This window comes from Panthera tigris, chromosome A2, assembly GCF_018350195.1.
Source record: "Panthera tigris isolate Pti1 chromosome A2, P.tigris_Pti1_mat1.1, whole genome shotgun sequence".
In the NCBI taxonomy this organism is placed as follows: domain Eukaryota; kingdom Metazoa; phylum Chordata; class Mammalia; order Carnivora; family Felidae; genus Panthera; species Panthera tigris.
In genome coordinates, this window is record NC_056661.1 from 12,103,657 (window position 1) to 12,118,519 (window position 14,863).

At 56.7% G+C, this 14,863-nt stretch overlaps 1 protein-coding gene across 1 annotated transcript in view; it reads left to right on the plus strand.

Annotated features, from left to right (window-relative positions):
• Window positions 1-13,391, plus strand: part of AP1M1 (adaptor related protein complex 1 subunit mu 1) — a 29,695-nt gene extending 16,304 nt beyond the window's left edge. The window contains exons 6-12 of the mRNA XM_042978475.1: window positions 3,582-3,708; window positions 4,832-4,974; window positions 5,403-5,474; window positions 5,896-6,054; window positions 11,557-11,682; window positions 12,265-12,340; window positions 12,505-13,391. Coding sequence (XP_042834409.1) covers window positions 3,582-3,708; window positions 4,832-4,974; window positions 5,403-5,474; window positions 5,896-6,054; window positions 11,557-11,682; window positions 12,265-12,340; window positions 12,505-12,527 — 726 coding nt within the window. The 3' untranslated portion in view covers window positions 12,528-13,391. The remainder of the gene's footprint in view (window positions 1-3,581; window positions 3,709-4,831; window positions 4,975-5,402; window positions 5,475-5,895; window positions 6,055-11,556; window positions 11,683-12,264; window positions 12,341-12,504) is intronic.
• Window positions 13,392-14,863: the final 1,472 nt, after the last annotated feature.

Consider the following 14,863-nt stretch of genomic DNA (forward strand, 5'->3'; position numbering starts at 1 on the left):
TGCTTCCTGGTGAGAAATCCATGGTCACTCGAATCCATATTTCCCTGTAGGTAACACATTGCTTTTCTCTGGATGCTTTCCAGATTTTTTCTTTGTCTTTAGTTTTCAGCAGATAGATTTGCTGTGTCTGGGTATGGATATCTTTAGGTTTCTACTGTTTGGGGTTTGTTCATCTTCTTGTATCTGTTTGGTTATGTCTCCTACCAAAATTGGGATGTTTGCAGCCATTATGTTCTCAAATATGTTTGCCCAGTGACATGAATATCAGACCTTTAGTCAGTGTCCCAAGGGCCCCTGAGGTGCTGTTTCTTTTATCCCATCTTTTTTTTTTCTCTTTGTTGTTTAGATTGGATGCTTCCTTCTGATCTGTCTTCAAGTTCACTGACCCTTTCCTGTTTTATCTCCATCTTTTTGTTGAGCCCATCCAGCAAGTTTTGTATTTCAGTTACTGCATCTTTTAGTTCTAAAATTTCCATTTGATTCTTCTTCCTATAGTTTGCTTCTTTACTGAGACTTTCTATTTTAACATTTGTTGCAAGGGTGTTTGTAATTTTTACATAACTGTTTAAAGTCTTTTGTCAGATAATTCCAACATTTGCATCAGCATTGGCATCTGTTGATTGTATTTTCCATGTGAGTTAAATTTTCTTGGCTCTTTGTATGCTGAGTATTTTTAGATTGTATCTTGGACCTTTTTGAATGTTACATTATAAGATTCTAGGTCTTATTTAGATTATACAGAAAATGTCCGTATTTGTGTTCGAGCTGACAGTTGGCCTGGTTAGGTTCAGGCCACAAGTTGCAGCCCCCAATTTGTGGGCCGTAAGTATCAGTTCAGTTTTCAAAGCCTTCCTGCCATTTGCTATTTGAGTTTGTTCGGAGCATGCACTGCCTGGTGGTCTGTCTGGGACTGGGTGGTTTGTTTCTCAGAGTCTTTGGCATGCTAATTAGGATCGTAGCTACTCCTGCCCATTTCTAGAGTGCTCTGGAGACACAAATAACTTCATGGGTTTGCTTTCCTGGACTCCTCACTCTCTGCTCTCTTTCTGGTATTTGTCAGCTGTTTAGGACTTCCCTTTTGGGTTCTGTGACCAACTGGGGGCTCTAGATCCCCACTCTGGCCTGCCTGCCTGCAGTGGGCCTGAATCCTGGGTTTGCCCCACCCTCTGGGAACAACAGCTAGGTTGCCTGGGGCCTGGAGGTGAGAGAACAGACAAGGGGGGAATCGGGGGATTTCCATATGCCCTCTAAGCAGCAGGAGTTCCCCTTCTGGCCCTGAAGCCAGAGCTACAGGCTTCCGCCAGCTCAGTCAGCGTCCCCAGGGCTCACTTCCACTTACAGGTTTCCTCTGCACTTTCCCACGGGGCCTGGGTGCCGCGCTTTCAGCGGCTCTTCCCAGATCCACCCACTGTGCCTTTCAGTCTTTGATGATTGCCCATGAACCCTGCCCACGTGTCGTCCTTGTAGCCAGTGGCAGGGAAGGGCATACAAGCCGACCCCATGTTACCCGCAGCCTGCTTGTGTTCACTTTGGAGATGATCATGACTGATCAGACCAGTCCCATCACGCGGCTCACTAGGGTGTGCCCCTTTCCAGCTGCCACAGGCAGTGCAGAAATGAGCCAGCTTGTCCGTCCTCAGATGTGTGTTTGGGGCAGCATCCTTACCTGGGCGGGGTTCCTGGAGCGGTGGGTCCTCCGGTGTGGGATTGTTGACGGTGCTTCCCCAAAAGATTCTCCCAGTGGACTGCGCATAAACATATTTGCCTTTTTACTTTTTAAGTCTTGGAGCAAGACAGTGGCCTCAGTAACCACATGCCCCTCCTGCCTTTGTCTGAATTGTTTATTGAGCCCAGAACATGGTCCATCTGGCACTAGAGTGTGCTGGCCTATGAAAGCAGATCCGGGGGAACAGCCTATAAATAGGTTATATGAAAACACTGGCAGTTCGATGGGTGTCCTGACCACAGTGCACCCAGCATGTGGCTGTGCCTGAAGGACCCTGTTCTTCCGTACACGGGGCAGCACGAGGCAGGTGCAGGTGTCCCAGATGTGCTGGAACACCGTCTTCCTGAGTCTGATTGCAGAGCCGGCTGCTGAGTCCACACCGGCGTCCAGTTTCCGGTGACCTGGGTGTAACGGTATACTTGAGCAGCTCAGCAGACATCCCTTCTGCACCCACCCATCCTGGTTGCCGCCTGCAGGGCTGAGATGAGCCTTGGGCCTGCACAGTTCTTCTCCCCTTCCTGAGCCCGCCTTCCCAGCATTGGTGACCTCACCTGTTCAGTTCCAGAGGGCTGTGTAGTCCCTACTCCCCACGCGGGGGGACGGCCCTCCACATCTAGGGGCAGTCACAGTTGGGAGCATGGGGGGTGCCCAGAGCCCATCCCACCAGCGAGGGCCTACGTTTGCACGTACCTGCTGAGGACCTTCTGCCCCCAGGCACTGTGTTCGTGCTGGACCCAGCAGTGAGTGGCCTGACGCACCCCCTCACCAGAGTGGGGACAGAGGTGGACAGGCAGAGCTGACGAGAGGCGGAGGAGGAAGAGGTGGCCGCTGTGTGCAGTGGGGACAGTGAGAGGCCAGCGTGACCAGAGTATAGTGAGCAGTGAGGTGACAGAACCAGACGTTGCAGGGCCTTCTGTCCTGTTTTGTGCCTTTCCTGGGTTGTCGTTTCCTTGGTGCCTCGGTTTTCCACCTCCTTCAGAGGCGAAGGGCTCTCATGTTTGCCTGTGGTGCTTTCCAGATGCTTGAGTTAAAGGCTGGACAGATTTTCCTCCTTCTCTGTAGAAATAGGCAACTGGGGCCTTCCAGCATGTGGGTGTGGCTGGCACCTCTGAGGAGCGGCCCTCGTGGCCCCAAGGCCTGTGCATCTGCAGCCCTTGTTCTTGGCTGTGGGTGTGGACGTGGTGATGTGGGGTGGTGGTCATAGCTGTGGCCCCAGCGCCTCCGCCAGCCATTGTGTGGCCTCTGTTCTGTATCTAAAATGGGCCTGAGAAGAGGTGTTCCAGCAGCCTGGCTCCCTCAGGACAGCCTCAGGGTTTGCCTGCTGGCCTGTTGTGACTTTCTAATCACTATCTCAGATGCTTCCTGGTCTGCTCGTGAGCTATAGGGTTGCCCGAAGCATAACTCCGCCATGCAGACTGTTGGAGTGCACGGGGAAGGGCTCAGCCGTTACGCCTCTGACTTTATCTGGTGCTGTGGATCCGTGGTCATCGGACCTCAGGGCAGCCCTGGGGAGCAGCGAGGTGTCAGGGCCCGGGAAGCTCCATCTTTAGGAAGTAGCGGATATGGGGCAGGTGGCCTCCTCAGGCCCCACTTGGAGAAACAGAGATCTCTAGAAAAGCAAGTGTGGCCTGCCTGGAGGAAGGCCAGTCTAGTGGTTGCGCAGGCACTGGTAGGGTCCTCGCTCAGCTGTGGCCTGAGGCCTAGAGGGCAGAGCCCACGGGTCGGCCTCTGTGACCCTGGCACAGAGGCTGGAGGGAGGCCGGGATGGGGAGAAGGGCATCGAGAACTGGGTGGCGGGAGGGTATGAAGCTGGTGAGTGGGGGCCTCCCTTCACGCCCGCCTCGCCGCCCCCCAGGTCAGTGCCAATGGCAACGTGCTGCGCAGCGAAATTGTGGGCTCCATCAAGATGCGGGTCTTCCTCTCAGGCATGCCCGAGCTGCGCCTGGGCCTCAACGACAAGGTTCTCTTCGACAACACGGGCCGTGAGTACCCCCTGCCACCCCCCCCTGCATCCTTGTGGCCAGAGCGGGCCTGTGCTGAGCTCACAGCTGAGCTGAGGGAATACCCAGCTGCATGGGCCAACGCGTGTCCCTCAAGTACTTGCTTTAGAAACATGTTCAGGTGGTTTAAAAGGCAACCGTGAAAACTAGTAAATCCATAACTGGACGTAGAAAACATAGAAGAGCAGAGATCCCAAAGTCAAGTCCCCTCGTCACCCTATGGGCCAGAGGGCACGGGCGAGGACCTCAGACGTCGAGTGTGGGAAGGGTCATGCAGGTCCACGACCCTGCCCTACGCCATCTTGAAGGGAGCTGCGGGCTCAAGGTCAGGCCTTGCCTTGTTCTCTCCTGTCCTGTGCCAGCTCCTGCCCCCACCTGGAGTGCTGGGTCTGGGCTGTTTGAAGGCTACACACAGTGGCTCTGGCTCTTGCCATGCGGCCTGCATGTAGCACCCCCTGCGGTGGGGCGGGGGCCAGAGTGATCTCAGGCACCCAGCGTGCCGAGGCTCTGTGTTGACAAATGGGACACCTGGCTCCTGGCCCACCACAGGCCCCCCGGCCGTGGGAGCGGTGGCAGGGGCGGCCACACCGTCACAGCAGGAGTGAGGCCCCCTCGGGTGTCAGCCCATCAGGGCAGCTCCTGTCCCTGGCTGGGCCCCACCTGCACAGCTCCTCTGCGGGATGGAAAACCAAGACAGGAACCCAGAACACAAGGGATGACGATGCGGCCAGGGCACACCGGGAGCCTTGAGCCGTCGCCCCGCGTCTCCAGCCGGGTCTGTTATACATTCAGCAGACTCGCCCTGGGCAGGAGCGCCGGCTAAGCCACGGACTGGCTGCTGGGGGCCAGAGTGAGCCAGGCCACCCAGCCCTGCCCTCAGCCCGAGCCCGGGGCCAGGATGTGACGGGGCTTCCGAGGGGCTGTGGGGGGACGGGGGAGGTCGTCCAGGAAACCGGGCCCCTTGGCATTCGTGACCCAGACGCTCTCGCGGATTTGAGGGGCAGCTCTGCTCTGCCAGGGGCGAGCCCCCGGAATTGGCAGTGTTGCCGAGGGAATGACCCGGAGGGGCTAGGGTCTGTCCCGCCCTCACCCCGCCTCCCCGCAGGTGGCAAGAGCAAGTCCGTGGAGCTGGAGGATGTGAAGTTCCACCAGTGTGTGCGACTCTCACGCTTCGAGAACGACCGCACCATCTCCTTCATCCCCCCAGATGGCGAGTTCGAGCTCATGTCCTACCGCCTCAACACCCACGTGCGTGCGCCCGCCCGCCCCCGGAGCAGGCTTTCCTCCAGGGTAGCCGCGGGAGGCTCCAGACAGGCTCCCGCCCCCTCCCTGCTGGGTGGGAATGGTCCCTGCCCCCGAGCTGACACCCAGGGCACGAACAGCCCCCTACGGGCTGCCCGGCTCTGCGGAGCCGGTGTTTGACAACTCGGGGCTCTGAACCGTTTGAGGGACCGGAGCCCTTTGGCCCTACTGCCCCCACTGCAGGCAGCCCCGGTGACGTGTTCTGCATTTTCAGAGGCCCCTCTGTCTGCGTGTCCATCTGGCCTGGTTGGGACTCGTCCGGCAGCCCCGGGCGGTGGCTTGCTGGGCTCACGCCTGGCAGATGGTCCCTTGCCTCGGGCCTCAGTGTCCCTCTGTGGGAAAGGTGTGAGTGCCACGTTCGCTTTCCCCAACAGGTCAAGCCCTTGATATGGATCGAGTCCGTGATCGAAAAGCATTCCCACAGCCGCATCGAGTACATGATCAAGGTGCGTGCACACCCGGCACACAGCGCCAACCTGGGGACAAGGGCAGTGAGAGAGGGGGCTGTGGATAGCCTCGCCGGCTCAGGGCTGGCTATCCAGGCCTAACCAGGCCTAACCAGGGCAGGGACACCGTGGGGCTCTGCGACCCCTGCCCAGGGAGATCAGGCCTGTGGCTGAGGCCCTTGCTGCCTCACTGACCCAGAGGGGAGAATGGGGAGCCCTGAAGGCCAAGGGGACTGGAGGCTATAGGGAGGGTCTCAGGGGGCAGGAGGGTACGAGCTGAGCCTGGAGAACCGGGGTCAGCTTGGTGGGGGGCCCCGGGCCAGGCCAGGGGGGTGGGGCCCTTGCCGGGGCAGGCCGGGTCGGGGCCGGGCCTTCTCACCTGTGCCTTCCGCAACCTTGGCTGCATCGGCCTCGTCTCCAGGCCAAGAGCCAGTTCAAGCGGCGGTCAACGGCCAACAACGTGGAGATCCACATCCCCGTGCCCAACGACGCCGACTCCCCCAAGTTCAAGACGACAGTGGGGAGTGTGAAGTGGGTCCCCGAGAACAGTGAGATCGTGTGGTCCATCAAGTCCTTCCCGGTAAGCGCCCTTCTCAGTGGGGTGCCCCTCGACTTCCTCCCACGCCCCGCCTGCCTCCTGTGCCCATCCCAGCACGCAGCAGCCTCAAAGCGGGGCACAGGGCCAGGATCCCCGTGGACGGAGAGCCAAGGGGCGGGCCAAGCGAGGAGGGAAAGCCGGAGCCGGCACGGGCAGCTTGTCCGAACGGCCCGTCTCCAGCATCAGGGCAGCACCCCTGCCTCTCTGCCTCCCTCCTGCCCTCCTTCTGGCACTCCGGGTCAGAACTCCGCTTCCCTTGAGGGGAACAGACTGCCTCGAGGCCTGAGCAGCGTGGGTTTCGGGACTCCAGCACCAGCTCCGGGAAAATAGAGCACTTCGTGCTGGCGTAGATGCCTGGCTTGTGGTCAGGGTTTTGAGCACTTGAGTCTGGGTTTGCAGCAGTGGCAGCCGGAGAGCCGGGAAGGGGGGTGTGCCCCCCCGTGCTGTGCCGATTACGGCCCGTTGCCGTTTTCTCATCATGAACAAGACGAGACTCCTTTCCTTAAGTCTGGGGGCCATTTGCATTTCTTTCTCTGGAAATTACGGCAGCTGTCCCCTTCATTTTTCTGTCAGGTTTGGTCATTTTCTTCGTTTCCGAGAGCTCTTTTTATATGGGCAAGATTAAGCAAAGCATTTTCCTTGATACGAGTTGCAAGAGGTTTTTCCTAGTTTGATGTTATCTTTTGGCTTTGTTTCTGGTGGTTTTTGCTGTGTGACCTGTTTTCTTTTTTGAAAAAATTTTTATTTATTTAGTTTGTGAGAGACAGTGAGGGGGGCACAGAGAGGGAGAGAGAATCCCAAGCAGGCTGTGCAGTCAGCACGGAGCCCACGGGAGGGCTCAGTCCCACGAACCGTGAGATCATGACCTGAGCCAAAACCAAGAAAATGAAGCCGCTGTGTGACTTTTTCAAAATTGCTTCTTTGCTTTATGACTGTTGTTTAACGTAGTCAGATTTCTCAGCCCTTTCTTTTTATGGTGTCTGGACTGTAAGTCGTACTTTGAAAGGCCTCACCTTTCCCAGATATAAAGGAATTCACCCATATTTGCTTCTAGAACCTGTATAGTGGCATTTTTGTTAACCTTGGCTTTTAGGTCCTTTCAGAGCTAGGTCTGGTAAATGGGGTGAGGTACAGGTCCAGTTTTGTCCAGTTTTCTAACATCATTTACTAAAAAATCTTACCTTCCCCCCAGTGGTTTTGAAATGCCATGTGTATCAAATATCAAATTTTCATATGGCATAAGATCTCTTTCTGAATGTCCTGGTGTCTATCTGTCCATGGAGCAAGGCCACGTTTTAACTCAGGGCTTTAGTCTATATTTTAACATCTGATCAGGCCAGGCCCACCTCCCCCCCCCCCCCCAACCCCCCATATCCATCTCTTGTCTGTTCACTGGTGATTCTTGCTTGTTTGGTTTTCCTTAATGAATTTTGGAATCTGTTTGTTTGTACTAAATACGAAAGTCAGAACACCTCTATGAGGCTTTGTCCTTTATGAGGACTTTGTCGTTTGTCCTTTTATGAGACTGACCTTTGTGTCAGTCTCGCCTTTGTGCTTTTGGGGATGTTTGAATGTTTACCTTATATACTTCACATAGCCTTTCCCTAGGTGTAAAAAAGTGCATTTATTGAAATACAACATGCAGAAAAGTACACAAATGGAATGTGAATGAGTCAATGAACTTCCTCGGGGGGAAACATCCACGTGTCTGGAACTAGATAAAGGCCACAGAACATCCCCTGCCCTCAGGAGCCTCCAGGGCTCACGACCAGTGGGCACATTTCTCATAAAGATGATTTAAAAAAAAAAATTTTTTTTATGTTTGTTTATTTTTAAGAGAGACAAGGGGCGCCTGGGTGGCGCAGTCGGTTAAGCGTCCGACTTCAGCCAGGTCACGATCTCGCGTTCCGTGAGTTCGAGCCCCGCGTCAGGCTCTGGGCTGATGGCTCGGAGCCTGGAGCCTGTTTCCCATTCTGTGTCTCCCTCTCTCTCTGCCCCTCCCCCGTTCATGCTCTGTCTCTCTCTGTCCCAAAAATAAATTAAAAACGTTGAAAAAAAAAAATTTAAAAAAAAAAAAAAAAAAGATAGACAGAGCGCAAGAGGGGGAGGGGCAGAGAGAGAGGGAGACACAGAACCCGAAGCAGGCTCCAGGCTCCGAGCTGTCAGTACAGAGCCCGATGCGGGGCTCGAACTCACAAGCCGTGAGATCATGACCTGAGCCGAAGTCACCTGCTTCACCGACTGAGCCACCCAGGCGCCCCTCTTGTGAGGATGATTTTTAAGTCAGTGTGTCGGTGAGTGGGGTCTTCTCTTCCATTGTGTCTTGCAGCAGGTGGCTGATGTTTGTATGGGAGTTTTACGCCCTAGTTCCCTCCTGTATTTTTGGTTTATGGTAGTTTTTCCTCCAGTTCCTGTGCATCTTCAGATACTCCTTCGTATCGTTTATAACCAGATACGGTTTTCCCTTCTCTGCTGTTGTTGGGCATTTGATGGCTCCGGCGTCTCTCCTTGCTGTGGCTGCTGTCTCCAGGGCCCGTAAGTGGAGGTGGAGAGTGACCTCTGGTCTTGGCCCCAGCTGGAGGCGCTGGGCGTCGTCCCCCCAAGTCTGACACCACGTGGGGCCGTGGACTCGATCCAGCCCTTACTTTCCTGTGTTTTCGGCACAAACGGGTAACAAATTCATCCAGGTGCCCCTTTGGTGTCTCAGTTCAGATCTGTTAACGGGTGGATCTCGAAACATGGCTGCATTCCGGTAAGCTCCACCTGATCGAGGCATGTTTTCCTTTTTAAAGCACCGTTGAACTGCGTTAACACTGTGCATAACCTTTGCACGCTGATGTTCATAACCGAGGCTGACTTTTTTGGGGGCGCTCTCTGTTCTGCCTGTTTTGTAATTACCCCGTGCCCCATTTCCATGCCGCAGGGCAGTTTGAGGAGCCTGGATGTCGTCTGGTCTTCAGGTTGATAGAATCTGGCTGTGTGACCTTCCAGATCTCGACTACTTTCTCTCTCCTGTGGAAATTGGGCCATTCAGAGTTTCCATTTCTGTTACAGGCTGTTTGGGTAAATTGTTTCCCTTCAAAAAGTCAGCCAACCTAAGCAGGTTTTTAAGTTGTCTGCCAAGTTGGAGAAAGTGGTCTTTTTCTTTTTCTTTTTTTTTTCCCATTATGATGGTTACTTCTACCTTGTTATTTTTTATTTTGTCTGTTTGGGCCTTCTGTCTTCCTTGATAAAGCTACCTGGTGGCTTCTCTCTCTTTTTTTTTTTTTTCTTCCAGATTTGCTTTTTAATTTTGTTGTAATATTTTCCAGTCTTTTATAAGTCTTCGGTTTAAATTTCTTCATCCTTTCCTTGTTCTAAGTTTTCTTTCTTTTTTTAAAAAAATTTTTAATGTTTACTAACTTCTAGAGAGAGAGAAAGAGACAGAGCATGAGCAGGGAGAAGCAGAGAGAGAGAGGGAGGCACAGAATCGGAAGCAGGCTCCAGGCTCTGACCTGTCAGCACAGAGCCTGACGTGGGGCTCAAACCCACCAACTGTGAGATCATGACCTGAGCCAAAGTTGGATGCGTAAGCAACTGAGCCACCCAGGCTCCATCCTTGTTCTGAGTTTTCAAGTTGGATAGCTTCATTTGATGATTTTGTTTTAAAATTTATATCGCCACAAGTATTTAAGCCGTAAATATTCCTACGAGCCCTGCCTTAGCCATATAGCGCTTAGATTCTGACATGTTCTATTTCATGTGATCATCTGGAAATTCTGTACCCAAGCAGAGTGGGTTGTTCTTTTTAAATTTCCTCGGGGAAGGGCCTTCTGTTTTCTTTTCTCCTCACTACAGATTTGGAGCACTGAGGCCAGACAGTGCTATTCTTGTCGTTTCCGTTTCTGGGATTTCTTGAAGTGTTTGTTGTATGCGAATGGAAGGTCAGAGTTTGCAGATCCCCTGCGTGCGCTTGGGAGGAAGGCAGGGCTTCTGCTGGCGGGGAGAGAGCCCACGAGGTCTGCGTGACGCCGAGGTAGCGTCTGCCCGTCAGCTCGGCCTTCCTCCGGCTCCCTCTGCGCCTCGTGTGGCGCCCGCTTCACAAGCTGCTGCCACGTGAGTGGGTGGCCTGGATACTCGCAGCTGCGGTGTCTTCCCTGTGGACCGCGGGACCGCGGCCTCCGGGACCATGGCCTGTCCTCCCTTGCACCTGTGACTCCTGCCCTGCGTTCTCCCCTGCCGTTTGTCTGCCTCTGGCTGGTGCGCCTTCGCCGGGTCTTCCTGCGGGTGTGGCCTTTCTCTGTTTTTGCGGCACAGAGTTGTGTTTTGGCCTGTGAGCCGGCCTGTAGGTCTCTCTCGCTCTCGGGGGACTCGCACCCGCTGACATCGGCGTGACGGACACGGGGCGGGCGAGCCGAAGCGCCGCTGCCCCTCGGCCTGTCCTCGTGCTTTCGTTTCCCCTTTTGTCTTTATAAGGCTCAGATTTGGGGTCCGTTACTGTTTCATATACAGGCTGATGATGAAGCGGCTTTAGTTCCTCGGCTGCCTGCTTTGTCTGCGGCTGGGACCGCATTATTCTCTCCTCATTGTCCCAGAGTCTTTACTCAGCACATGTCACTGGCTCAGGCAGAGTCCCTGCTGTGGCCCTGGCCCTGGCGGTGGTGAACACACTGGCCGCTGGCTCCGCCCCAAGGAGGGGAGCATGAGGGGAGCACGACCGCAGGCCGGGAGCCGGGGCTCCGCTCCGCTCCGCCCTGCCCTGCCCGAGAAGCTCCAGGACCGCCCCTGCCTGCTCCGGCCAGAAGCAGCCCCGCTCAGCAGCCGCTCCTGACAGAGCCGCGGGGGTCACCTGGTGTCCTGGGCGCGATGAGGGCCGCGCTCTCTTTGCTCCCTACTCCTCTAGGCGCGACACCCCGGGCGCTTGGATGGCCGGGCTGAGATGCCTCACTCACGTCCAGGCCTGGGCTTCCGGTCGTTCAGGGGCCACCTCTGGGAGCAGGACCCGAGTCCAACCCATCAGTCAGCCCCCAGCCTCCATCTTTCACTTTTGTCATCTCCCTGTGTTCGCCATGCCTCACCTTGACCTTCCCCCTCTGCTTCCACGTGCCGCCCAGACATGGGGCAGGTGGGGCTGTTCCCTCGGGCTCTGGCCTCAGCAGGTGGTCCACACCTCGTGCCTCCTTTCCCTGCCTGAGGCCTGTAAGTCTAGGCATCCTTGAAGCAACTAGTCTTCATTCCCTGAGAGTCTGTGCCACTCTCTTGATCCTAAGAATAAGGCGATTTTCTGCAGCATGCCTGCGATCGGGCCGGCTCAGCTGGCAGGACGGTCCGAGAGGCCTGGGCTAAGTGTAAGTGTGTCTGAGGAGCCGAGACTCTGGGAGACCGCGGCCACGCAGGAAGGGGCTCCGTGGCCGGGCCAGCAACTGGGCGCCCTGCAGGGGCAGCTGTTGGCTGAGCTGGGCCGGGGCCTTGGCCTGACTGTCTCTCCCTCGTCTGCTCCCCCAGGGTGGCAAGGAGTACCTGATGCGGGCCCACTTTGGCCTTCCGAGCGTGGAGGCGGAGGACAAGGAGGGCAAGCCCCCGATCAGCGTCAAGTTTGAGATCCCCTACTTCACTACCTCTGGCATCCAGGTACACGCGGCCAGGGCCGCAGGGCCCCAGAGCACACGTGGACGGGCCCAGGCCTCCATCCCAGCTCGGGTTGCTGCAGCCAGCGTGGACAACGGTGCTGGTCTGCCTTCCCAGGGCGCCGACGTGCTGCCCCGGCTCTGCCGCCCTCCTCGGGCAGCCTGGTCCCGCCCCTGTCCACACAGACCTCACCCTGCACTTCAGCCCCGAGATTAGAGAGTCGTTCCGCTCCCGGAACTAGAGTTGGAGCCTCCGGTGTTCACGCGCCTGCCACCACAGGGCCTGTTTTCCAAATCCGCGAGGGGAGGTGAACGCTGGGCCTCCTCTCCAGGAGTCTGCCGGAGGGCCGTGTGTGAGAGGGCACAGCCTGGCTCGCTCCCGCACCTTCTGGCAGTGACCGCTCCCTCCCGCGGTGTCCACACGCTCCAGACAGAGGCCCCTTCCCCTCCCCCCCCCCCCACACCTCTGCCTGTGCTTGCCTGCTCCTCCTCACAGCCTCCCCTCCCCTCCCTGGCCCCGAGGGAGTGACGGGGTGGGGGTGGGGGGCAGCACGCACGTACTCAGGCCCCGCTGCCCGTGCCCTAGGTGCGCTACCTGAAGATCATTGAGAAGAGCGGCTACCAGGCTCTGCCGTGGGTCCGGTACATCACTCAGAACGGAGGTGCGTGCAGCCCGCCACGGGCGGTGCAGACAGGCTCCCTGGTGGCCGCCCCCCTGTGCCCCAGGTGGTGCACACAGAGCAGCCCCGGGGTTGTGGTGGGGGAGGGGGGCGGCCCCGCCTCCAGGTGCGGAGCAGAAAACCAACGCCTCCTTCCCTGCTTCTAGATTACCAGCTCCGGACCCAGTGACGGGCCCCACGGCCGGCGCTGGCGCTCCAGGTGGAAGCACCCGGAGGGAGCACGTGCCGAGCCTGCGGGATGGAGGAGGGGTGCCCCCCTGGCTGCCGGCCACCCTCCCGGCTCCTCCGGGCTCCTCCCGGGCCCCACCTCCTCCAGGCACACCTGCTCTGCCGTTGCCACTCTCGTCCCTGAGGTCCCTTCTCCCAGAAGAGGCTCATCTTCGAGAAGTCTTGTCGCTCTGCCCCCTGAGTCAGTTTGAGGGGAAGGAAATGAAATCTTTCCCTCCAGAGATCAAATGCAGCCTTCTGTGCTGTTTAGCTCCCAGGCGCCAGAAAGATTGGGAAATGCCCGCCAGACTGCTGGCCGCACGCGGCATGTGGCCGGGCCGGCAGGGCCGCTGTTTTATTGCCGTTCTGCTGAACGTCGTAGGTTTATAAGCGTCCCCAGAGTTTGTCTTGTTCGTCCATCGTTGTTTACGTGAACCTCACTGTGTGCACCCCCCGCCCCTTGTCCTGAAGCGCTCTTGGGCAGCACTTAGCGCGGGCGGGCTCGCCCCCCTCCTCAGCAGCGCCAGCACCGGGTGGCGCTCCCACGTCCGGCCGGAACCTGGCACTCGGGTCTGTGGCTGCAGCTTCTGACTGCTCCTCGGGGGCTCCCGGCCTAGACCCCCGGCTTCAGCGGAGGTGCCTTCCCAGGGTGAGCCGTGCCGTGCAAGGCCATCACCCAGCCACGTCAGTGTTTGTCCCCCGGGGGACCGCCGGCCCCATAGGGCGGGGGGCACGGGCCATCCCCGTCTGTGCTGGGTCACCCACCGCACCACCACCCTGTCTGTGTCCGTGTCACGATTACATTAAATTCCATTACTTAAACACACTGCCTGCCTTCCCTCAGGTGCAGCGTGCTGCGGACTCCTGGGTGGCCAGGGGCAGGTGCTGGACTCACATCGAGGTCCTCTCTGAGCTCACTAGAAATGCACATTCACAGACCCCCCCCCCAACCCCCACCCCCCCACCGACCTGCTGAGGCAGAGTCTCTGGGATCGAGGCCCAGGAGACCTCTCAACAGTTTCCATCTGTGGTTCATATGTGCGCTGGAGTTTGAAAACTGATGCCCCTCAGAGGGGATTGTGGTGGGCGCATGGGCAGGAAGTGCCCTGTCTTCCACGGCAGGCACCTGCATCCCCCCCTGCTGCCCTGCTGGGCCTTGCCCGGCTCACCCCCTGTTGCCTGCAAGGGCTGTGCACCCCTATCCCTCCCCCAGATCGCCCAGCTCCCCCTTCGAGGGCTGGTGGGCATCAGCCCCATGGAATCCTGCCCTTCCAGCCGCGTTGAGTAAAGGACGCTGCCTGGGGCTCAGGCCAGAGCCCTTAGAAGCGCCCTTGATGCCTTGCCCCTCGCTGCCCACACCCACATCCGCAGCAAGCCCTCGTGGCCTCCTTCCAGAAGACCCTGGGTCCAAAGCATTTTCCATCACTGCCCTCACCGGAGGCCAAGCTGCAGCCTCTCGAGCCCCTGGGGGGTCACAGGTCATCTGCAGGGTAGAGTGGGGCCTCTTCCCAGCAATGCTTGGGACAAGGTTATGTGCAAGCCCTCCCACTGTGAGCGTGTGCCCGTGTAATACTAGGTATAGTATATGTAGGAGAAAGATGGCAAGTGCTGGGCTAAGCATGCATCTTGAGTCAGGAAAAGAACAAGAAAATAAGCCTAAGAACACAGGAAGAGGGAAATAATAGGGGAATAGAAAGCAAACATTCGATAAAAAGCAGAACCACAAGTTGGTTATTTTAATAGATGAATGGAATTCAGAAGCTGCTGGGAAATTTGATCAAGACGAAAAGAAGGCCCAACTCGCTATCCCTCGAAAGACTTCAAACGTGGAGAGAGAGCTTTTCAAACATGGAGAGATTAGAGCAGGAGAGGTGCCTCCTGAGGCAGGCAGGCCGCCTTCTGCTGCCCAGGCCATGTGCCTGCAGGGGCTTCGGCCTCCTGGAGGAGGGGCTCTCCTGTCTAAGCCACACAAAAACCCCATGGAGGGGAGGATGCTGTGAGCAGCTTGGTGCCAGCACACTTGAAAATGTCAGTGAGCTTGGATAAGTTCCTAGAGGGTAAAAAACTGACTCAAAAAGAGGGGGAAAGTCTGAATAGTCCTATAAGCTAGCAAGGAAACAGAACTAGTCAGAACTCTGGACCCAGATGGCATTCTTGGAAAAGTCCTGCCAAACACTCAAGGGGAGAGAAAAGGGAATTTAAGAAACTCAGAAGAAAAATAAACATTTCTTGACTCGTTTTATGAGACCAGCATTTCCTCAAAACAATATGAAACAGGAAAATTCTAGACTAGCCTCA